The 25772-nt window shown below is 40.2% G+C and overlaps 1 protein-coding gene across 2 annotated transcripts; it reads left to right on the forward strand.

Moving 5' to 3' along the window:
* Window positions 1-4140: 4140 nt before the first annotated feature.
* slc66a2 (solute carrier family 66 member 2) lies at window positions 4141-25642 on the forward strand. Of its 2 annotated transcripts, XM_028399658.1 has the most exons (5): window positions 4141-4935; window positions 5401-5534; window positions 6925-6975; window positions 13614-13830; window positions 23404-25642. In XM_028399658.1, the coding sequence occupies exons 1-5, from the start codon at window positions 4733-4735 to the stop codon at window positions 23612-23614; spliced, it is 816 nt and encodes a 271-aa protein (XP_028255459.1). In that variant the 5' UTR covers window positions 4141-4732; the 3' UTR covers window positions 23615-25642. The 2 variants fall into 2 exon arrangements, with proteins under 2 accessions (XP_028255459.1, XP_028255460.1); XM_028399659.1 differs by lacking the exon at window positions 6925-6975.
* Window positions 25643-25772: the final 130 nt, after the last annotated feature.

Raw genomic sequence — 25772 nt, forward strand, 5'->3', positions numbered from 1 at the left:
TGAAGAAGAGTGTATGTGAGCTCCATTTACTGCCCTAACTAATAAAGTAGTATCAAGCAGTGCTAAAAGTATCTCTCTCCCTCTCTCTCCACTCTGAGCAAGGAGCAGAATCCATCATTTTAACACCCCTCCTCTCTCTTTCTCTCTCACCCCTGTGCTGGCTATCTTCCAAGTGCACATTGCTACACACATGGCTGAACACACACACACACCTACAAATACACTTACACAGAACGACAAGTGTCTGCTTCAGCATGGGTTGCCATGGCAACCTGGTCAGCAGCGTTCCTGCTGTTTGGCTTCGTTGAGCATCATTGTGAGGCCAGGGTGGTATTTAAAGTATTATGCTCATGCACTAACACGGGTGTCCATCTCTCTGCACACACTGAACATGCATTCACATAGTGAAACAGTAGTTAAGAGTGTTAGCTTGAGTCCTTTCTGCAGGGGTGATTTGGTGTCTGTCAACTGTCTCAATATGATCAGAGCACAGTGGTGCACTGATACTGCCATCTACAGTATAAACACCACACATGCTTCAACAGTCACCCCCATTATATATCACCTACAACAGCCCAAACTCATCATGAAGCCTGGACAGAATTTTATAAACAGGGGAACTTTCCTGGTAAAAATAAACAAAAGGCCAATATTCTCTAAATTATTGATATGAAACATGTCTAAATACTTTTAGTCATATATAGGGTCACATTTTTACCAAATTAACAGTTACAAAAATACAAGCAAACTTCGGAATTCCAATTTCAGAACCTCGGTCAGCACCAAACAACCTACCTGTAATAAACACTTCTGACCACTAGAGGGGGATGCAGATTTATTTTAGCTGCACTCCACTAACAAAAGCATTTTCCTGTGTCGCTGTCTTTGAAAAAAATGATTAAGACTAAAATATGGAGATAAATTATATATGTAGGCTATGTATTAGGGTTGTGTTGATCATGATCACATTCTGTGAAATCCAATGCAGATTCATACCAAGACGATCGGTTGGTAATCATCTGACAGACTGACCCACATATGATCTCCTGGGTATTTTATAATTGAATATAAATGTCAAGTATTTATAATGCAACAGTAAGTTTACAAAAAAGCTTCAACAAGACACCAAAGAATTAACTGAAAAACGTCTTTATTTGCCAATTGCATATTAACCTTGGTTAATGCTTGGTTAAATATACAAGACACACACACAAAGAGAACACTGTCATGATATGGCATAAATTGTACATGACATTATAAGTTCAGAAATCAACTGCATAGATTTTATATTTTATTATATATATTTATTATCTTACTTTTTTAACTAACAGTGTAAACAACACACACCTGCAGGGAAATATTAAACATTTGGCAGCATTTTCAAATCTATTAAAATGTTGGATCAAGACATTTCTTTACATTTGGGACTTTTTAGATGTATAGCTACAAACTACACACTGTACATAGCTGGATGTAGCTACATGAGTGTTTGGGTTTCTTCTTTTTCTTTGGTGGTTAGATCTGAATAAACCTGTTCCATTACTGTACCCTAATAATAAGTGACTCTCAGTGGGTGAAAGGAAATGGTTAAATATTATTGCATGGTTAAAGAAAATCTCATGTGTAAACAAGTATTAAGATATAGAAAAAAGGCTTAGAAATACTCTGTGGTCACTTTATTATGCTCACCTTTAAAGGATAGGGTGTACATAATGAAGTAGCCGGGGAGTGTGTTTTCTGAGGTAGGAAATGCTTGAAATAACTTTGTTTTGGCTTTGTGGTACAAACAAGATTTTTTGGTTAGTTTGCATAAATCCCCAAAGGGCAGCTGCACTTCTTGGTCAACTGTATTGTGATTGAATAGTTTTCAGAACAGTGTATTAGCACCTGGTTTAACTTACAGTGGCATACACTCAGAGGTCCCAGCTGATGATGGTGCCACTAAAGTGAGACCTCCCACTGCAGGACAACAGGAGACCCTTAGTGTTTGTAAGTTGCATGGAGAGAGCCTCATCAGGCAGATGAGCCGCTGCCCTGCTGTCACTTTGAAGGCGGCTGCTCCTCCATACCAGCTTGCGTCATGAGCTCAGACACATTTTTCTCCAGGTCATCAATGCGGGTCCCCATCTGATCAAGTATGAATGTTAAGAAAATAATCTTCACATAAAGGAGCTCTTTCTTCTATGCCCTGATCTGTAACTTTCCACGCCCCCTAGTGGCCACCTTCTTTTAAGTCAAGAAGAAAAAACATCCTTGGTGTTTCCAGATGTGGTTCAGTACCTGTACTTTCACTGAAACGTCAGATTAACAGTCTGCGCTGTCCTAAAACATCTAAAAAGTAAATGTGGTACCAGAAGGATATGCTTTGCCTCCAGCTGTTCAGACATTGCCTGAAATCTTCCTTGAAGACGCTGCATCGTCGTTTCCATCTGAAAGGGAGAGAAACTCATTAGGCTTTCAAGCTTTTGCATGATACACGGGTCACACAGGTTTGTTATCACTGTGTGTGGTTATTAGACTGCACTTGATAAACTGTGAATCTAAAAAAAAAAGTTAATCTGTGTGAGGTAATAGTACAGTGTCATCTGCTGTCTCCATATTTGGGATGATTAATGGAGTTCTCAGCGTGCCATGTGCGTAAATACGCACAGCTCTTTCTTAGGGACATTCTGCCATTATAGTGCAATAACAAAGCATCATCTTCTACATAACATTATGGAAACTAAAACTCATACTGTATAGTTATAACTGTATACAGTAACATTGTGACCGTTCAGACCTTAGTAGGCTGACAAGTGAACCCATTTATTAACCTTTTCCACAGCTCACCTGTGTGAAGTGTAGTAAAGCAGCCCACCCTTTAGTCGCTGTTGGATTTTGATCAATCCTGACTCGATTACGTCAATGGCTGAGTATAACCATCCTAGCAAATGAATTCGTCACAGTTGTGCCATCTGTGCGTAAATGCGCACAACTCTTGGGATGTCGCGCGTATGGATCGCCCTGATCAGAATTATCGGTTGATGTGTGTCCACGGTTCATACCCTTTTCTACGCCCTTGCATGAAGAAAACTTACCGCTTCCGTCATGTCTTTAGCCGCTTTGCAGTCTGCGTTTGACATCGTTCTCCCCGACAACACCCAGCTGATTCTAACTGTGCGCCACAGTAACAGGTTGTTTAGTTGACAGAATGTCAAAAGATTATTTCCTTAACATTAGCTGTGACTCCCTTAACTTTGCGGCACTCTGAGGTGGGCACGGTAAAAAAGTGACTTCCGCCTTCAGGGTTCATGACTTCAAAATAAAGGAAAGCATCAACTTTTTTTCACTACGTCCTCAGTCACCTTTTGGGGATTTTATTGTGAAAGTACAGTTTGTAGCTCTTAGAGTTTCCGGATAACTAACTTGACTTTTAGAACCTTCGTGATTTGTATGCATGATTGAATTTTAACTGTTTATATACCGGTTTATCCTGTCACTGTGTGATGAGTAAGGATAATTCCCCCAGTCTGCCGTTTACATAAGACATTATCCCGGCTCTCTGTGACAGATGAGAGATGAGCTGTCTGCCATGAGGGTTGCATAACTTTCATCAAGCCTAAAATCTTTATTTTCTGCGTTCACTGCTGCTGAATTTGAATAGTTATAAATGTAGTGTGTTCAGTGTATTTCAGTGGCTCCTGGAGTGATGTGCAAAGCAATAAGAGAGCTAAAATAAACCCGTATACATGCAATATTTAGTATATCCAGTATATACTACTGGGTGGAAAGTAGGCCGAACAAGATGCATCACTTTATTTTATTGTTAGCTACATTTAGATACAATATTTATCATGCGCAGCAGATCTCTCCAAGGATGGTCCATGGTACCCCCATGGCCCCCACCAGGTGGCACCAACTGAATGAGGTGAAAATGAATAATTATATGAAACCGGTGCATTCTCGTCACCTTATATATTACTTTTAGACTCAAACATTTCCGCGATTTAAACTTTTGGAAATGACTGACCTGGATGAATGAGAGCATCCACAGACAAGCTGTTATTGCATCCTTTCACAGGAGCCAGTTTTCTGTGTTGTTGTGAACCATCTCGATTCAATTGAACATCTTTGTTTGTACACGTAATGTGTGACGTACAGGAAGTGCGATGGAGACCACAAAACACAAATCCCATACATTACTTCGGAGTTGTTAGCGACATAAACAGCCTTAATTTATAGGTCCTGTGACGACACGTTGTTTTGTTTTTAGGTTTGCTGTCAGTTTCGCGTTGTAGTTTACAACTTTAAGAATATTAGCACCGCGAATTTCGCAGTTTCTTCCGATACTTCCGACACTGTTTCTCTAACAGCGCTAGCTAGCATCGACCTGTGTTGATGCTAGCGAGCATCAACAGTGTTGGATAAGGGAAATGGGGCAAAATGAGCGCATTGTCGGCTAACTCAAAGTCTTCCACAGTGCTGGTGTTTTTGAACAATAATTAACATATCCATACGCTCACTGTTAATCATTCTCAGCTATTACTGTATTGTTATTTCCTGGCTCGTCGATTCGCGGCTCTGCTTATGATGGCGTGGCATTAGTTTCGTCTTTGTCCGTTCAAGCGTTATGTATGGAAAACAGGGATGTTACACAAAGTCAGCACAGGCAACCAGAGGAGGATAAACGCCGTATAACGAGAGCAACAGCAAGCTGACATCACAGCTTCTTGCCCAGGACCAGCAGCTGAACATGGAAGATGAGGTGTTTGATCAGATGGTGTTGGTGTTTAACACGCTGGTATCGTGGGTCGCTGCTGGGGCGATGGTATTTGGTGGGGTAGTGCCTTACATCCCCCAATACAGAGACATCCGCCGGACCCAAAACGCAGAGGGGTTCTCCACCTATGTGTGCCTGGTCCTCCTGGTGGCAAACATACTACGAATACTTTTCAGGTAACAAACTCTCACGTCAAATTAGTTTCTGTCACATGATGACAAATAACCATTCTAAACTCTGCACGTTTAGGATCAGCCAAAGTGCATAAAGAAAAGTTGTTCCAAGAAACGCTGGGCTATCCTTTGGAATCTGGCTTTAAAAACATCCTCATTACAGATTCTATTTGTGTCCGTAAGATCAGTTTCAATTCTTATTAGAATCAAAAGGCTGCCATCTGCTGAAAACAGATAGACTGCTTACACATGGTCCCAGAGTATGTGCTTTGTAGGAGTTGATAAGATGTTGATGAAGATTCTCACGCATCCAGGTCATATTCGTAGAGACATTTGAAGCAAGGCATCTGGGCTTGTAGAGTTTTACAAGTCCAGATGCCTTGCTTCAATCGTCTCTACAAGTTATAATAAGTTAAACACAAATAAAAGCCAAAAACATATCAATGCTTAAAAACTTTTCTCTTGTAGGTTTGGTCGCTACTTCGAGACACTTCTGCTGTGGCAGAGCATCATCATGATCGGCACCATGCTCATCATGCTAAACCTCTGCACCAATGTCCGCATGGCCACCGAACTCAACACCAAGAGGCGCTCCTTCATAGGTGAGAAACCCTCAGGGGGCCCACTTTATAGTGTAGGAGGTATTTCAGTCGTGTGTGTATGAATGTGTGAAAGGTGTGCAGGGTGTTTCTTTCAAAACATAAATGAACTATATTTAGGTATTTAATATCTTCCAACTAATTTTTAAGATTCTTTCAAGCATTGCATATTGTTTCTACAAAATGCTCTTACTACATCAGAAAGTAGTAGTAGTCATTGTCAGTATTCAAATCTCTCTAGTATTAATCCACAGTAAACTGAAACATGTCCATCTATCTCATGTATTGATGTGTTTGAAGCCTGTTTTGCATACAGCTCTAGTCGTGCTTTATATTTGTACTTCTAAACTGGTTATTCAGCCATACTTCTTGTCCCTGTGGCAGTATAAATAAAGGGGAGTAACCCTGGGAAAACCCTTAACAATGATTGCTAATGTCTGTGTATGCTCAAAGTCACATGACAGCACTTATGGTGTAAATGAAAACGCTATAGCCACTGGTAAACGGTTAACTAAACCAGTCTGGATTAGAAAACATGGAGATTTCAGCCATCTTGATAACAGCCTTCAAAGAGAATGTCCCCTTTATTCTTCACAACTTCTACTATAAGGCAGAAATATGTTGAGCCTTATTTTACCTTGACCAGGAAGTATGACTTAGTTGTCGAAGTACAGCATTGTCACAGAAGTGTTTAAATTATATATAGAAATTATGTTTCTGTAAAGATTCTTTGTCAGCCGAGTTGTACTATTACTGAGCAAATAGACATGATTTTGGCAAGTACTTTAAGCAGGAAATTTGAGACCTGAAAATAGTAAGGAAATACCCTTGCATTTACAGATGATAGATATCTTTATGAATCTGAAAAAAATGATCAAATGACAAATCTATTTCTGTCAGTTTCAAAGTTTGAAGGCAGGGCTAAAGGGCAAAATCCAGCCACCAGCTCACCAATAAATGTGTTTTCGGTTGTTGTGTAAAATAACAAAGTTGTGGTTTTATTGGGTTTTTATTGAGTCGTTTGCAATAACTTCCTTATGGTGGTGAACAATCATATTTCTGTTAAATATCACAATATATTACAATATTCTGTTGTAATTGCTGTGAAAACTTTGCTTTCAATCTGATTTATTGGTGAGATCTAGAATCCACAGCTTTGAACATTTAAGACATTACCCATTATTCGGAAGATTAATAATCCACCAAAGTTATTCACGAATCTTCCCTCCCCTGAAGAATTACACTGCAGTAAGATGCTGAGTGACAAACTTATGCAATGATCCTAATTACACTTGAGGAAACTGTGATTCTGGCCCATCTATAGTTTTGATGAATAACAAAGAAAACCAAGCTATTTTTTTTCTTTCCTTTTTTATTTATTTTCCGTCTGTAGCAACAGACAGTAAGGACGAGGAGATCAGAATCCCAAAGAGGCACTTTGTGGGTATGTACAGACCTTACTGTTACCATGAAACATCAGTCGTAGCTCATTTCCCTCTCCCTCTCCATCCATCCGTGTCTCATGCATGGTGACGATCCTGCAGCCCAGCCACCTCTAACTGATGATGACTAACACCATGTTATTGATGACGCATGAGCCCGTTTTCACTCGCATGTAGCTCCTCTTGTTGCATCCGCATCTCTGAATCGCAGAACATGTTTCCTGTCTGCCCATTGTAACATACTGCTGGTGTACTTTTAATGCATGTCACACTATAACATGCTCAGTTGAGCTTTCCTTGAAAACTGACATTTCTGCATGTTTTGTTTTCTTGTAGGAAGAAAGCTCATTTGCTGAACTCACATGATTAAATCAGTTAGGTTAGTTCACTTAGATTTACAATAGACTAAGCTGTTGTATTGACATCTTGTCGTTTCTAACTTGTTTAAACAGCAACTGATCTCAAACTAAATGTGTTTGTATGTGTGAAACACTCCTAAAGTACTGCATGTCGTTTTTACTTTGCACGGTTGTATGAATGTAGTTATTCTAGTGGCTGAAGTGCAAATGAATTAATTGAAATGGCTTTCAATTAATGTCCTTACTGGCTGTGAAAAGGGTTTCGAGCTACACTTAGTTTCAGCATAACTCTTCTTTAATGATGAATACGTCTAGAGAAGCCTGTGGGAGGGCATGAGCCTAAGCTGACACATAGCAACTATAAAAGATTTTATTATTCTGTAACACTGTGTCTGTTCTGTATCAATCCATTCTTTGTAAGATTTGACACACATTAATATTTAATGTAATTTCCCTCAGTTGCTCTGGATTGATTACTTATATTCCCATTTATCCATATGCATTTCCCATTACTAATTCTTATTTTTTTATATATATATTTTCTGCTTTATTATGCAAATATCACGTATCACACAGACGTTTCTGCTTACGGAGATTAGGCAGAGATTAGGAAATATTATGCTGGTCGTGTAATGGGCTTTGTCAGACTTATTGAACGTAAACCTCGGCTAAGTCTACCAATACTGTCCATGTCCAGGATGCCATGCAAACGGATTATTTTTTTAGTTCCTTAATTCTCTGAGAATAAGAATGTGTTATTCCTAGTATGGACACCAGGTGGTAGCAGGAATCAATGTATGTCTTAAATGAATGGCGGACACTTAGCACAGTGTGTTATAGTTCAAATTCTCCTGTAGGGACTGTCTAATGAGGCTTGTTGTTGTTTGGAATCCATTAGACATTTTCAGTTATTTTGATTAGAGCACAAACAGTGTTCCTGGTTTCAAGATGTTTCTACATCTTCAGCACAGGTGTGGTACCGCTGGCATAAAAAACGTGGGCCTCTATGAATGGTCATCGATCAGTGAGCTCTGCCAAGCATCTTTACAACTAACAGAGCCATGTTTGATCTTTGATCGCAGCTTTGCTGCTCATTGATCTGGTGGAACTGTCGAGGGTAAGCATGTTGTATTGTTGATAAAACATGTAAAGACATGGTACAGGGGGAGGGGTACTGTGATGCTACATAGAAAAAGAAATAAGCTCCCAGTATGACATCTGCACTGAGTCACCATACAGATCAGGACAAACTGTACATTTCTCTGATTGTCATGTTGTCTTTATGTTCTCAAAGCCTTAATCACATTTCCCATGAGGGCATAGCGTCATTATCGCACCAGGCACTTCCACCTAGCAGCTGGACATATGCACTCAGAAGGAAAATCGTATTGTGGCAGGCTTTATATTGAACATTTTAGCCGTGAACATTCTCTGCTGAGACATCCTGTGACTCACATCTGTGCCATGCAGTATGTCTGTTGTTGCAGCATGTGTAGTTCTCAGACGAGGGATAAATCCTGGTGTAATAGCAGCTCAGTGTGATTTATATGGAAGACTTCCTCCTGCAATCTTTTAAGGAGATTAAAAGATCAGATCATTTGGCTGTGTCAGAATTGGAAACAGTGGTGATCACTCAGGTGAAGGTAAAAAGAGTTTGTGAAGGGAAAAACTAAGATGTAATATTTGAAGAAACAGTTCTGACAGTGGGGAAAGTTCTACTTTGGCTAATGTGAAACTTTTTTCCTGATTGAATTTTTCAGATTCTCCAGCAGCATAAAAATGATTTTTTTTCCCACTAAGCGAATAGCCTACTCCAAGATGGAAAAGCCATTATGGAAAGTTTAGGGTCTGCCTGTTTTTTTCCTTCCGTCACAACTGCATTCTTTCTCCCCTGTTCAAATTGTTTTTTTTTATTACAGCTGTAAATTGTCTGAATAGAAATCTATGAAATCTGCATTTTCTCCAGTCAGCACTTTTATAGAGCAGGAGGGGAGGGTGAACAATGTTTGTGATTGGTAGGAAAGAAAAAATGAGAAGAGTTTTGCATGGATGCACAAAGTCTCAATTTAATAAATAGGTTGAAACTACTTGAAACAACCTATTTTCAGCCTGGCTTGGCCCTAGAAGAGAAACATGATTCCATGTTTAGCTGGATCCATGCTAGCAGCCAAAGACATCTGCTTTTTCTGTCAATGAAATGGTGCCAGATTCCCAAATTGCTATGGACATGTCTAATTCCTGGCCGTTATGACCTCCCATTAAAGGCCATTTGTTGCCGTTCAAAATAAACTGCCCCTGCTATCCTAGGTGTTGTATGGTTAATCTCAACCTCAATCACATCACTATGATTCAGCGATGCTCCAATAGCACAGAGGCCCAATGATGTTACAGGGCTCTGTGGCAACATCAGAGATTTTCATTCTTTTCTACTGACCTGTTATAGCTCATCAGTCATGTTGGTCCCCTGGTGGGCTGCACCTGTAGTTTCATTGGGTTTGGCAGCATAGAATAGAATAGAATCACCTTATCGTGTAGGTGCAGTTATCCTTACCCTGAGGGCCCTAACTTTTAGTCTGAGAAAGTTGCTGTGACTCGGCAGTAAAAGCCTCTTGTGAAAAAGCAACCTGTCCAAATTTCCGAAAATGAAGCCTGTTGAAATCCATAGTTCAATTTCCCTAGCTGTTACAACTGTCTTTTATAAGAGTGTTCTTGCTTCTCCCACATGTGCTTTTGAGTGACAACAAGACATTATTTCAACTGCCCCATAGACGTTTTTTTGCAGGACCTAACTGAAGCTGGCAGGGAGCGGTTGGTAAACAAGCAAATGAAATCTCCCAACTCTGACCCGTGTCTTCCTACACATGTACCGCAACTCTGTGGGACTTCAAACTGAGATGTTTCTCCACCACAGGGGGTCTATTGTGTACAGCTCCAGTCTGTTCCCACACAGTGCCACCACGGCTGCCACACACCATGGGGAATAGAAAGGAAGACAAGAATTCCCAGTATACACAAGTGGCACAGCAAGAGAGGGTGTAAGGCAGGGAATGGCTGAGGTACACTACTGTGATAAACATCTCTTAGCGGTCAGTGTGGAGTGCCAATATCTGCCTACAGGATATTGTTTTTTTTCCCTACATTTGCTGTTGCTTGTGCTGGAGCCATATACATATCCTCTTCCCAACATAGAGGATTAAGAGACAGTGACAGGACAGCACTGGTGTGAAGGAGTGTACTGAAACAGGGAGCGGAGGCAGCACAAATAATTGAAAAGCATGTCACAAGACAATATTTCATTTTTTTTCCCACAGAGGCAACGGTACTCACAAAAAATGATCAACTATGCACATACAGTCTAGCAAGTCACAAATGAAATGAAACTTTGGGCAAGGTTATCCAGTGCTTTAAATGTGATCAACAGGATTTCTTACTCTGAATTTTACTAAAAGCCTGTGTAGGTTTGCAAGGACAGAGTTGATGTGGGAACAACCTACAGCTTCTGGTTAATAACCTGGCAGTTGTGTTTTTGACTAATTGTAGCCAGTGTTTGACAAAGGCGTGTATAGAGGGCACTTTAGTAACCTAGTTGGCTGAGGATGAAGGTATGGATTAATGATTAAGGGTCTGTTGAGAAACGTGTGCATTGGCAGTGTAGCTACTACGTCCAATACCTGCAGCTACCGGCTGATGCCCAATGTTTGTTTGACGTGTATTTGAATGAATAAAACGGGATTCTATCTTGCCGTAAAATAATATCGGTTTATTAACTCTTGACTTAGATTAAATAATTTAAAGTTTCAACTTCATAACAACAAAATAATACCGTTCACAAAGCAATCTTCATACAGTCAAAAAACTGTTTGCTTCCCCATTCATCAGCACCGGATGCTTTAATTTTCCCCACTTAAATCACCTGTGGCAGCCTGTGGCACTGCCACGGGCGCCACCCCTTTAGCGCCCCCTAATGCCTCTGATGCCTATTTACAATTACTCAAACATGGCTCTTACAGGCAGTATTTCTTAGATGAAGACAAATGAAGACTTAGATGAAGACTTTACAACGTTAGTCATCTGATGATGGTTGATGGTTTTTTCCCCCCAGTGTTTAGTTGCAAAGGGACAGTTTGATTACCAGCAGTGGTGAAGTTGTTGCTATCATGGAGAGAGAACAGTCAGTTTAGGTTGTTGATTTTTGCACAAAAGGTAGATTAAAGTATCATCGGCATATGCAGTCATTAGGAATATCTTGACTCATAGTACTTCATTTTGGCTTTACCACACACAGAAATATTTGTGACTATATCGTGCGCAATTAAGATGCATGTATGTTGACATTTGTGCACAGGTAGACATGTAAAAAAAAAATGGACTTTCTAGTAGTTCCTGCTACAGTTGCTGTTTCTAGTAGCACATACACAGACACACAAGGTGACGTTTAAATATTTTTTCGTATCTGAGGAAGAGGAAAGTCTCATGCAAGTTACCAGATCTCCACTTATCTCAACATGCAGTATATCTTCATTTGTTTTGTTTTTGGCCTTACTTGGGTGTTAAATCAATGTTAATAATTTAATCATATATGTGACATTGTGTTGCAATGAGTCTTGTGTGTCTGTCATGCTGCTATAAGTGGCCTGTAGCCACAAGATGCATATAGCACAATGTGCATATAGCTTGTAATGTTCTATGCCAGTAGCAGCCTGGTTGTTGTTGCCGTATTGCCCCTGATTGCTTCTGTATGTGCGTGTGAATGGTTGTTATCAGGCAGCACCAGCCTGGCACTAGCTGGCCCAGATTCACAGTCCTCTGGCTCTGCTGTATGGAGGGCTGTACAGCCACACCAGTCAGCTGCACCTACAGGATAAACACTGCTTTATAGTACATATAGCAGCTCCCAAAGGATTTTCTTAGTGTGATTATATTCAAACACAAATACCTCTGTAATACCTCATTAAAACTCCTGTTTTCTTTTGTTCAACGATGCATTGTATTTTCATCTTGGATACATGTACGGTTTTGCCAGGTTGGCAGAATACTGTGACCTGGTTTAAAATGTTTCTTTAACTTGTCCCTAAAAAGGAACAATTGGTTTGGCTCGGGTATTGGAACGACAGGCTATTCTGCACGTGGCTGCCATGGATATTCATTTAGAAATGCCACCTAAATGTCAGAAGTGGTTACCATTAATTCTCTCATTAAAACATATTTCATTCAGTCATCATTTTACATCTCATAAACCTGTGAGTTTACTCACTGCAAAATAGGTTTGTTCACTAAAGGCATGGTATTAAGTGCCGATGGTTGGAATGTATTTTCCATGTGTGTTTTTCCTCATTCCCTTCTCTGGAGGCCTTTACAAGCCTGTACTCGACCTCTTTAGAGTGCTTAGATGTGCCACTTAGATAAGGAAAGTCTCATTTAAACATGATTAAGTAAATCAGCTCAATTGCATTTGTGGCTTGTAGAAATTCCGTTTAAGATAGAGCAGTGCAGCAACACTCTTTCACTCTTAAGCCATGATTAGATTTTAACCATCTCAGTCTCCTCTGATCTCATTAAACTTGGAGCTTTACTTATAGGAACTGTTTTCACAGCTATTATACGATAAAGATATGTTGCATCAAAAGAACTGGAACGTCACACTCCTTGTGGTCAAAGTAGAGACTTAGGAAATCGACATATTGCAGCCATGAGATATTATCACAGTAGGATTAGTATTGGCTCTGTTGCTTATTACAGGAAGCCTCTGTTATTGTGTTCCGAATCTTTATCTAATCGTTTCCGTAGAGAATGAACACACACTAGAGGTGTTAGAGCAGATAACAGGGTTTAAACCATTCATCAGTGTCCATGTTCTCTCCCACCTCTTTACTACAGCTCTTCTCATTTTTAAAGACCTTTAAGTGAAATCTGTCCATTTTACTAGAATCTTAATGACAACCACATAGAATGTGGTTCAGATATTTGTAGCAGCATCTTATAGTGTTTTTATCTAAATTCAGAAAGGAGGTTGTGGGAGTGGTGTGAAAATTTGCAGCTCAAGTGTGAAGTTAGTAAAAATAAATCACAATAATGGGGTTTTTGTGTCCTTTTATTAATGAGAAATGGCTCACAGAACAGGCAAGTAGCTGGTACTTCCGTCTAGCAGCAGCTGACTGCCAGATATGTGGTTATGCTACGTGTTTTGATCTGAAATCATTATTAACAGGCACTAATGCATCACTTTGCTTTGCTTTTCTGTATACTTATTTCTGCTTTTCTCTTGTTGCGCACCTTACTAGATTTTGACTGGACTTACTTCTGGTCATGGAGTCGCTTCATGGACTATGTGCAGTGTGTGCTGGCCTTCACACTGGTGGCAGCCTACATCACCTACCTCCTCCTGGATTCCACGCTGTTCGTGGAGACCCTGGGCTTCCTGGCTGTGTTCTCAGAAGCAATGCTGGGCACCCCACAGCTCTACTGCAACTATCAGAACAAGTCCACAGAGGGAATGAGGTACAGACTCTTACACTTCATTTACACAGAGACTAACTTTTCGTATTTGCCAAGAAACTGATACAGGACACACACCCGCTGAACTTTTCTATTAAAAAAAACAGACAAAGGCAGGGAGACATTTAGCCAATTTCTCTGCGGGTTTTCATCATCTGCTGAAATATAGAAATGTACCAGCACTTTGGAGGTATTTAGTATTCAAAACGCAATCCTGACTTTTTCCCCCTCATATCAGTGGTGACCTGACAAAACTCTGTTAAATCACTTGTAAAGTTTTCAAAGCTTCCATCTCTACTGCAGCAACTTTTCAGACTGAGATCTGCTAGTAGTCCCAGAAATGCACTTATTATGTTGGACACATAACACACACAGAGGTGCCTGAGATTACAAAGTAATGGACATTCTCTTTTTTCTTTCCAAGTCTCAGACAAAATTAAATATAAACACACTCCGAGTTTGGAAAGTTTACTGACCATTATTTTCTCTTTTGTTCCACTGTTCAGCTTTCAAAGAGCCAGTCAGATGGAAATCACAACAGAGCCTGTTGTATCCCTGATTAATGATAATGACTCTATCCTGATGAGTAATGTTTTATTGATGAGCGCCACTGCCCTCACAGGCAGCGCTGAGCTTGTTGTACACAGTGAGCGTTGACTCAAGATTATATTGTCTCACATATGATCATTAACACTGGCACATGCTTATTAAGTATTTCTGGCACATGTCGCGATCAAAGTAAGGGCAGACTTTCTGACAAGTGTTCATTAAGCTACAATGACAACCGGCCGTGTATAGTTTTGCCTGAAAATCAATATTGTAATGAGGTGTTCTGTCTGCTAATGTGTCATTTTCTCATTAATTAAGATATTCATCAAGGCTATAATTATAGTCTTTGGGAGAACTTTGAAAGCATTTAGTGTATCAGACTCAATTGTTGTAGCTTTCTGAGCTGTTGCCAAGACCTGGTAACTGTTTTTCCAAATACAAAAGTATTCAGGCACAAATGGATTAACTGTGCAGCACTATGAATAAAACAGGAATTGATAAAAATTAAGTTGTTAAAAATAATTCAAAAGAACCTGAAAGCGTCTTAAAATCTTTTACATTACAGATTGTCCATAGAACACAGAGGCCTGATTTAAAAAAAGCTTTCCTGCTGTGTGTGTCCTGCCTCAGAGCAGTGTGTGCCCCCCTCTCTGCTGGTTGGTGCTCTGCAGCAGACAGATAACAGAGCTCCAGCAGGGCTGCCTGTCCATGACAGCTCACACACTGGGCCATTCCATACCCTCTCTGCCCCATGCCTCATTTATTTTTGAACTCCTTCTACTTCTGCCACACTTTGTTTCCAACTGATATTGTGCACTTAGCCTACAGTATGTGGTGGTCGGAGGAGCCCACCTAAGTAAGTCCAAATCGGTTGCTGCTCATTTATGAGTCTTAGGTGTTGTGAGTTTTTGAAGTGTGTAGTTAGCGTGTTTTACACTTTTCCCAAAAAGTACTTACACAAAAGCTTGTCTGGTTGCAACTGATGTTTAAAGTGGAGCCAACAATTTTCTGCTGTCAAACACAGCATCAGGAAGTATCATCTATGTGCTTTTGTCCAGCATTTGTTCAATTAGTCGTGGAGAAATAATAGACAACTCTACAATTGTGACTCTAAAACCTGCCAGAAGGTTTCTTTCCAAAATCACTGAAATTACACCACAATTGTCACAAACAGAAACTGCAAAAATAGAAGAATAGTTGGATTTCAAACCTTTTCAGATACAGTCAATGGAGGGAGCTAAAACTTTTGTGGCCTCAAGATAATTAAACTGAACAGTCTTGTTTCCAGTTTAATTATCTTGCGTCTTGGTTTGCTTAGCCCTGCCCATCAAAAACGAGATGTTAGTGGGTTAGTAACCAACTTACCCAAACATACCAGATGGAAGGAATTGGCAACGCATGTACCTATCATTTTTGTCATATTTGTTGAGGTGTATTTAAATTATTTTAACATATTTAGGGCCCGAGCACCGAATGGTGCAAGAGCCCTATTGAAACCCTTAGGATTATTATTTTTTTTTTTTTTTTTTTTTTTTTTTTTCCCCCTCCGAGATCGCATTTTTGGAGGCCTTAACATGCCCAAAAACTCACCAAACTTGGTAGAAAAATTCATTTGCCCGAAAAATTTTGAAATTTGCTGACTTTTGAAATGCACATATAAAAATGGCTCTATAGCGCCCCCAACGCGTAGCCCCTCTGGCCAGTTTGACACAGGATTATGAAAATTGGCACACATATGTATCACCTCAAGACGCACAAAAAAGTCTCTTGGACCCCCCCTCCAAACCCAACAGGAAGTCCGCCATTTGAAGGTTTGTGGCCATTTTTGGCGATGTGTGACCCTGCTGCCAAACTTTTCACGCCTCGCATACTTCATAGAATTGAGCTGAAATTCGCCGTGTCCACTCAGGACACCATAGGGAATAGACGCATTCCAAAACTCTTACAAAAGTCTGACGGTGTGGCCGGGGCGTGGCCTCAAAGTTTGACCATTTCTGAGGACACAGAAAGTCTCTATAACTTCTTTGTTTTCTGTCCGATCTGTACGAAATGTCACATGTATGATCAGAGTCTGACCCTAAACACATCTATACAACAATATTGAGGCTTTGACAGAGCGCCACCTACTGGCTACACAAAATGTTGTGTTTTCATAGGTTTTTCTGCCTGCCCCCCTGGCCTGTTTTGAGTAGGGTCATGAAAATTGGTACACATGTGTATCACCCCAAGATGCACAAAAAAGTCTCTTGGACCCCCCCCCAAACCCAACAGGAAGTCCGCAATTTTGAAATTTCTGTTAATTTTTGGCGATTTGTGACCCTCCTACAAAACTTTTCACGCCTCGCATACTTCATCCAAATGAGCTAAAACTCACTGTGTCCACTCAGGACACCATAGGGAATAGACGCATTCCAAAACTCTTACAAAAGTCTGACGGTGTGGCGGGGGCGTGGCCTCAAAGTTGACCATTCGCCATTACAAAGGAACTCACTGTATTTATTGCCCTAATGTGTAGCCCCGCTGGCCAGTTTGACACAGGATCATGAGAATTAGCACACATGTGTATCACCCCAAGACGCACAAAAAAGTCTCTTGGACCCCCCCTCCAAACCCAACAGGAAGTCCGCCATTTTGACTTTTGTGGCCATTTTTTGCCTATTTGTGACCCTGCTTCAAAACTTTTCATGGCTCACATACTTCTTGCAATTAAGCTGAAATTCATTGTGTCCACTCAGGACACCATAGGGAATAGACACATTCCAAAACTCTTTCAAAAGTATTACCGTGTGGCGGGGGAGTGGCCTCAAAGTTGCCCATTCGCCATTACAAAGGAACTCGCTGTGTTTTATGCAGTACTACCCATATACTTTATGCAATGTGGACAAAATCTTACTCTACTGCTATGGACCCGAGTCTGAACAGATATATATGCTAATAGGATGATACGGTCATAGCGCCACCTACTGGTAGCAGGACAGTTTGGTTGTAAACATGTGTTTGTTGTACATTTCTGCAAATGACAGGAAAAGAGAGCATAGGACAGGAGAGTATAGGAGACAAGAGCATAGGAGAGAAGACAGCAATAGCCCCGTGGATCGCAAGGTCTGCGAGGGCCCGCAATGCTGCTTGCAGCTTTAATTAAAATTTGTTTCCACATATTCTTTCATTTATTGTTTTTATAAACCTATTGTTCCTTTATATGTTGTAGCACTTTGGTCAACCTGGTTGTTTTGAAAGTGCTTTGTAATAACGGGTTTATGCACTGCAACCATATTATTATATCCCTGATGGGTTTTTCTTGTTGACACTGGCAAGTCACAGTCTGCATGTATTTTTCTGACTGTGATCTGCAACCTATTTGTATAAAACATTTGTGAGGTTTAATTTAATTTTCTTTAGGATTTTTTTGTGTGCTCAAGGAGCTGAAATTATTGTATGAATTGAAAAAGGTGCAAAAGAATTCCACAATATTGTAACATCCAGGCCGAACCAACCACGAAATTTCCTGATGATGCTTGCTGTTTACTGTGCCATCCATCAGTCTGTGAAGAAAAAGCTTGCCTTAGAAGGCAGAGGACATTGTCATTTCCAGTTCTGTTTATTGTTTGTGTCCTCTCCTCCCCATGTGCACAACCTGTTGAGTCTGGCAAACCGTTGCTAGGTTACTTTACCTCAGCAATCCGTTCAAGGTGTGTATGTGAGTGTGTGTGTGAGAGGCAACAGCCTATAAAGTGTGGATGCTGTGCTTTCAGATTGCAATTTTCAAGGTTAGGACTCAGGCGCAGGGTTAAGAACAGGTTCGCTTTTGTGTTGATGTTGCATTTAGTTGTGTACAAGTAAGATACTAAGGTTAGGGGATGAATGAATGCATGCGTGAATATGCATTTTACAGAGGTGGCCAGGCAAAGCTTCCTCTGAGTGAATAGAAAAAAACACAAAATTGCATCCCATGCTGCACAACCATGTGGAAAAACATGCAGAATTTCCCCCAATTATTGACAGAACATTTCAGAAAACATCTTCACACATGCAAATTCAGGCTCATGGTAGGAAGTGTCTCCAAGTAAACAGTGGTGGATTCCAAACAGGGAAAAGGTTAGCATGAATTATAGTGGGTATCTTCAGTGTGTATACACACCAGTCCTTCACTATGACATGCTGTTACACAAGCCAGTAGCAAGGCAGTTTTTAATCATGAAATATGAATGGAGCTCAGAGAGGTGGGTGAGACATTTTTTTCCTATCAGGACCAAGCTGAAGCCTTCTGGTATTTATCTGACGTTAATTCATCCTTAGGTTTGCTGTTAACCTCACTGATACTGTTTGACACCGGTAACTGCAACTCCTCTGTTACCATAATGGGCCCCTGGAGGTTTGCATTAATGCTGCTCATACATTGTGTATATCACGATAGTGCTGTTCTGTCATTTTACTGTTCATTTTGTTGTAAAGCTTTCCATTAACTCACAGCAGATGTTGTTTGCAAGAACAGTGGCAGACTTGATTCGATTCTAAAAAAGTTCATAGAGTGCTCTGGTTGCATCAATGTTCATCATGTTGAATGGGAGATAAATGCTGCTTATTAGTGAAGATCTGTGTTGTGAAATCGGCATAGTCCAACTTGTGTGGACTTTTTGGTCTTTGTGGAATTTTTATCTTTTTAAAAATATATAAAAATTAGGTCAAATTTTTCATGCCAAAGCAACTTATCAGTCACCTGTTACTGGTAATCATATTAAAGCAGGTGCCAGGTGCCTGTCCTTCGCCTCACTTTCAGCTTCAGATAGTCTTAGCCAAAAATAAACATTGTGTTTGTATGTAGACTCTAAATGCAGGAAAGTGTCAAGGGCCATCATGTATTGAACTGAAAACCAATATCCAGTGATCATAAATTATTTTAATGATGTAGTGTAATGTGCAGCTTACATGCTCAAAAAGCCTGCTGTGTTGTTGGAAATGTGCTCACTATAATTAGCAATTAGACATTAGGTTCACTTTTCAATACGTTTTCTATTTAAATACAAAATAAACAAAACTAAGTGCCCCACACCCAGCTATATTTTCTGTAGTGTGAATTAGCATAATTTAAAAAAAAAAACAAGTTGAAACTGGACAGCAAACCAAGTGAAAGAACCTCAGCCAGTGCTACTGTAAATATTTGTGACGGCTGATATTTTATGGGGGACATTAGGCCAGATTAAAGCTGTGTATAAGGGATGAGTTTTTTTGTTAACAGTTTTCAGACTCCTGCTATTACTAGTCTGTCCCAAGCCTGGAGAGCTAGGGGTACATACTGATACTGACCAGTCCGCCATAACACAAATAAAACACAACAACACACGCACACACCAAAACAAAACAGAGAGATGGGACATCCAGACAGCCAACTGCAGCCTTATAAGGCTTGTGGTCTTGAGCTGCATCCCAGCATGCTAGATAACAGTGCCAGAGCCTTATTTAGCCTGCAGACTGCTGTCCACACACACGCACACAGCTTTGCTGGAGTGGATCTGAATGGACTACTGATGCAGCCTGGCCGTCAACACTGTGGCCTGGCGCGTGGTGCTGTAGTGTGTAGCAGGGCTGTAGAGCAGAGCTTTGGCTCCCTGCTGCGGATCACTGCAGCTGCAGAACCTTTAGATCATCTGTCCAACCTGCCATCCCTCCATGTGCTCTACATCGCTCAAGGGCCTACTTTTTATGATGGATTAAAATGAATCAATTGTTTTTATATCTTGAGGGTAAAAATGAGACTGAGTTTTGCAGCGCTGTATGGGACCTCTACAGTTCATCATATGAGTAAAATAGGGATACTCAATGTTGAATTAGTGCTGATATTGGATTTTGCTCCTTTTGTCTCTTGTTTCATTTACATATGTTTTTTATTTTACTGGAGAGCGCATGAAGCTTTTCCAGTGTTTGAATTAAGTTAATCTTTTGGGGGATTAAAGTTGTAAAGTTGAAGGAAACCCTGCAGAACAATTGTTTGTAGACAACAACTGTTAGCAGATTCTGACACTTTATAAACCCACACTACAGACTTACTTTTACTAAGTCTCTGATGTAAATATGTAGTTTCTGGAGATACAGTGGGCACTAGTGTGTAAACTTATTTGCTAATATTTTATTGTCGAATTTCTAAGAATACTGATATTTTGCCAATAATATTGCACACTCCTTTTACTTTTACCTGCTGCTTAAACCTGAGAGACTGTAAATGGTATATTTACAACTAAAAATGGTATCTTTGTGGCAGTTTACAGCAAACACCTAGTAAAAGTCCAGCTTTTGCCTCTGGTAGCATTAGCTCCGCCACTCAAGGCTAGTGTGACACAGCATTGCACGGGGAAAACAACATGTCATGGGAAACAGCATGCATGAGTAATTTCCACACCTTTCCTAAGGGTGATGGTTTTCTGAAGTTTACACTTACAGTATTTGTTGCCACTCTTTAATCAATCCCTGGTCTGAAACTATCTACACAGAGCTGAATGCAGTGTAGTGGATTTAGTATTAGCTGTAACAACCCAGTCCATCCACATATTTTTGAATTATGTAGTATAAATTGTTCAGCTTTACCAGTCCCCCTTTTGTCATTACTCTGTCAAAGTAGTTTTACTTTAAAAGAGTCCCCTAAGGCTTGCAGTTCTATGCCCATTCATTCATCTTGGTTTTAAAAGAAGATATAAATAAATCAGACAGTCTGTGCTTTAACCTTCACTGTGTTGCCACACAATGCAAGTAGTCCAGGCCAGTGCAGCTGTGCCTCTCCACTGCCATCATTTCAGCCAAAGCAGAGCATGCTTCCTTCCTTCCCCCTTCCATGTATTTCAGGCAAGGAGACAAATAAGTAGCCAGACATGTTCACACCCTGTTCCCGCACGCCCTCCCGTGTTACCTCTTATTAGGGAACCAGCAGAGGAATTGATCAAACACAAATCCTACCTCTCTCATCATTACCTGCAGGTACACCTCGTCATAACTGAGACAGCGGCCGCTGAGGATGGGAGTGGGAGGATGGGGGATGGAGAGTCTCTTTCCACTGAGCTAACAAGCTTCTTACTGAGAGAAGAGTGTAAGGATGGTAGGGAGGGGGGAGGCAGATGCAAACAGGTACCCAGAGACAGTGATGGTAGATGAAGTTGGCGTGAGGATGAATGGATAGGGAGAAAGGGAGACATGCTGCTGAGAGTGGGCTTATGACAAAAGACAAAAAAACTAGTAGAAAAAGAAGCAAGGAGGCAGAGAAAGAGGCCATGCATTAGAATGGACTATAACAAAAAATAACAAGATTTACACAAATTGGCCAAATGAAAAGGTCTGATGTCCGGTGTAGAGCATGAATAATGCAAGAAGAGATTTGCCCTTAAAGAAATGGGTTAGAGTCAGTTCAGTTGTGTGGAGAGAAACTATATTACCTCTCAGTTATCTGTACATCTGCTGAGAAGGGAGCACATCTGCTAACACGAAGATTCACCCTGTGTTCTTTCTGGTTCCATCCCCTTAGTTCCCATAGGTTTCCTGTAATGCAGTTTCAGATTTATTAATCTCTGTGACATGTAGATTAATGTGGGGACAACATTAAACAGGACAGACCAGTTGTTTCAGGAGACAGGCCACTCTTTAAACCTCCATCAAGTAGCATTGATAAGGAGATGAGATGTTTCTAGCTGTCTGATTTAGCTCAGCAGGTGACGATGATTAAAGAGACACACACTTATTTCAGTCATGACTTTCAGCACATTGCATGTCAGGAAAGAAGAAAACCTGAGAACCTCTTAAAAGCCTAATCAGTCACAGCCCTGTAGCACCTCAGGTCCATCACCAACCTCTATAATCACCATGTTTTACTTGTATCTGGATCAAGCTGAAGGTGTGGTACAAAGGTACTTTCCACCACTGTCTTCTCTCTGAGACCTGTAACTCCAGACTTAGGTAAATAAAATGTAAACAATCTTAATAGGGGGGATAGACCAAGCCTTTGAATTCAGAGTAGTGCTTCACTTGGTGACAGAAAAATCTCTCTTGTCTGCTGATCAACCGTGGAACACATTTGAGTGAAAGGATTTCAGTTGTCTCAGCATGTGTTCATATTGTTGGAGGCAAGGATACTTTAGGATGCACATCTGAAGAGTCCTGTGTTTGTGCGCCAGGTGCACTGTAGACACAGTGCTGGCTCAGTCTGTGCTTTGTTTTTTTTGCTTCAGGTAGGGAAACACATAGGCAGTGCTGACAAGGTGCAGCAGTCAATTTGTGTGTTGATGCTGTTATAATGCAGCACTGGAGTCTTAAAGGACAAGGGATGTTCTCACTTTAGCCGAATGCAGTTGTACGGTGTGTTTTTCTACTTTTTCCAGAGTATGTGTCCCAGGGCTTGATTCCTTTCTTTTGTTACTTCTAGTTGGACTTACTTTTCTATCTAATTAGTTGAGTTCCCAGTGCCAATGAGAGGACAAAGATTACGCTCGGAGGAGCTCTGCCTTCTCAGATCACATGGGTGCCTTTCTCTGGTCGCTTACAAAACAATGAGTCTTTTATTTTACTGTAAAACATGAGCCCTGCATAGTCTCATGAGCACCCCATACCAGAAGTGCTCTCACGAGTTTTAAAGTTAGAAAGTGCCACAGGATACATAGGTGATGAGAAGCCTACACCCACAGAAATTCATTATAGTAATTACCTATGGTTGTTATTGTGATACATATGCTATTCCCCTCCCATCTGACCTGATATTACATTTCCCTGACCTCCATTCTTGCTGTCATTAACCAATGCTCAATGTGACCAAATTGAATTTAAAGCACCAATGTATTAAAATTGGATGGAAACACTTATCTCCATAATACCTCCTTTTATAAAACCAGCAAGTTGCAGTCAGATTAGCTGTATTTGCTTGAATATAATTCTTAATTAACCTCAAAGACACATCAACAAGCACTGTATAATAATGTTGCTTGGCTAATTAAAGCTTTACATTTCAATTAAAGATATAATGAAATAACTCCTTGTTTTATTTCATTCTTCCAGTATAAAGATGGTGCTGATGTGGACCAGTGGCGACACCTTTAAAACGGGCTACTTCCTGCTCACCCAGGCTCCCGTGCAGTTCTGGACATGTGGCCTCCTGCAGGTCTTTGTGGACATCGCCATCCTTTTCCAGGTCTACTACTACAGCCGCTACCCACAGAAACCGGTGTCTCACACCGTCTCCCACACAACCAGTGCCAAAGCCCTCTAAGAGAGACGACAAGGACACACGCTCTCAAAACAGCAGCGAAGCACTTTGAGGTGCCGTGGAAATGTATAAACACACCAAAGCACCTTGAGATGATGCAGGCTGCTCAGCCTTAACTGTGAGTATACAGGACGACACATACACACTCATAAATAAGGCATAAGACATTTGTTGCACAGAAACTCAACTTATTTTGTTTTATTTATTATACTGCTGACTTCATAATGCAATGGAATGCATGAGTGTAGGAATGCAGACCCCTGAATCAGCCTGTGCATGTGGAGAATATTATGCACACACAGTAAACCTATTTGCACTGGAATCTGTGCTCAAGGAAACATGGATCAGCTTTTTGGTGTCCACATGTGCTGATGAATGTTGCATGGACCCTCTGCCTTAAAACAAACACGGCTTGCTGCATTATCAGCAATATAAATGTCACCAATCAATCAAAAAAAAAATCACTGAATGTACAAAATGGTATTTGTTTTGCCGTTTTCCTGACACAGGGATTTCCCTCCCTTTTCACCAAAAGGGAGGAAAACCCCAAGGTTTGGAGATGTGTTGGCTTCTGGTCCTTTAGGTCGGTGGCCTTGAGACTAGCACAGAAATATATTTAAAAAAATGCTTTGTAAGACAATGCCAACACTTTTGTACTAAAGCTGTTCATGATGTTTGGAATTTAATTTTCATTATATTTTTTTTTGCCACAAATTCCCCAAATGTTAGTAAAGTGAGGCGAAAACAAGTCACCATGGATTCCCTAAGAGTTTGCTTATCCTGAAATGTTATACTGCACACATAAATGAAGTTAGAGCAACAATTATCACAGACTGAGCTGTGGTATAAACACATGACAGACACGTGAAGGAAAGAAGGAAGGAAGTCAGATGAAAATAAGAACAAACATACACACAGTAGCCCTATCGAATAGATGTTATTTACATGTTACGGCCAATAATCTGTCGCTTTTAGCAAGACTGTGTAAGAATTAATGACAAAATTTTACAGCTAGCTTGCTTACTCTAATGTAAGCATCACATGACTTTATAAGGTCCACCACATTCCACAATTATCTACTGGTTATTTTCTGTTTGGAAGATCTCAGTGAAATGAAGTAAAATGAATGCAACCCTCTTAAAACTGAACCTTAGCATACTGCAGTGGCAATCTTTATGACCTGTACTGTAGGCAGCCCCATCAAAGAGATTAGATTTAATCATCAATTAATACTTTTCAGGTTGATTATTATTATTCCTGCCATCAATAATGCTGAGATCCAGCAGCTTTTTTTGTTGCAGTTGTATTATTATTATTATTATTATTATTAAAAATGATGACCAAAGTTCTGTTTACTTCAGTTCATATTGGCACAGACCAGTTTATTATAATTATGATTATTTCTTTTGCCGATCCAATAACACCCTTTGTTGTTCTGAGCAGGTTGTACTCATGGTTTATTTTAATTTCCTGTTTAAACATCCACACAGTGAAGACTGTTTTATGTTATTGTTGTTTTGTAAAGTTTACTCCTGGGAGATGAGGAATGCCAAACCAGTAGGTGTACGACTGTCAACCCTTCAGTGAACTGTGCACCAGAGCAGACCTGATTCTGTCCTCCTCTTTGAAGCTTGAAAAAAAAGGAAACTTTCCTGTTGTTCCACTGGGACATAATAGATACTTTTTTTTGTTCATCTCTAACAAAAAAACATGGTGGGTGGGTCCTTGGTGTTTTACTAAGATGCATTTTTTTGTTTACATCTAGCCACTGTATTTATTTTGTTCCCTTTTTTACTATCTTCAAATGCCAGTGTATGATCGGGTTCTGTTAAGATGATTCCACTTTTTATTACATTGTTATGTTCATTTATTTGAATCAAGTAAAGGTTTTTCCCTTTACAAACTGTCAAGTTTTGCAGTTTATGTGAATCCCATTCCATGTTTGTTAATGAACCAAAGTATCTTGTTTTTAATGCTGTTTTTTATTATGTTACATCATTTTTCTATCTAATAGGCAGTTCATCTCTGTAACTCTTCAGTGCGTGATGCTGTTTAAACATTTAGTATTGATGAGGATCTGAAGCCTCCTAATAAAGAAGGAACAGAGACTTCTGTCTTTTTATTTCGATAACGCAACATTTGAAAAATACTTGCGATAATT

This window comes from Parambassis ranga, chromosome 2 (genome assembly GCF_900634625.1).
Source record: "Parambassis ranga chromosome 2, fParRan2.1, whole genome shotgun sequence".
Classification (NCBI taxonomy): Eukaryota; Metazoa; Chordata; class Actinopteri; family Ambassidae; genus Parambassis; species Parambassis ranga.

What these genes read in the sequence shown, in the direction of transcription:
- slc66a2 (XM_028399658.1), top strand. Translation starts at nt 4,733, where the DNA reads ATGGAAGATGAGGTGTTTGATCAGATGGTGTTGGTGTTTAACACGCTG. An exon ending in CAAGAGGCGCTCCTTCATAG is followed by an intron (nt 5,535 to 6,924) that starts GTGAGAAACCCT and finishes TTCCGTCTGTAG; the next exon opens with CAACAGACAGTAAGGACGAG. An exon ending in CCCAAAGAGGCACTTTGTGG is followed by an intron (nt 6,976 to 13,613) that starts GTATGTACAGAC and finishes GCACCTTACTAG; the next exon opens with ATTTTGACTGGACTTACTTC.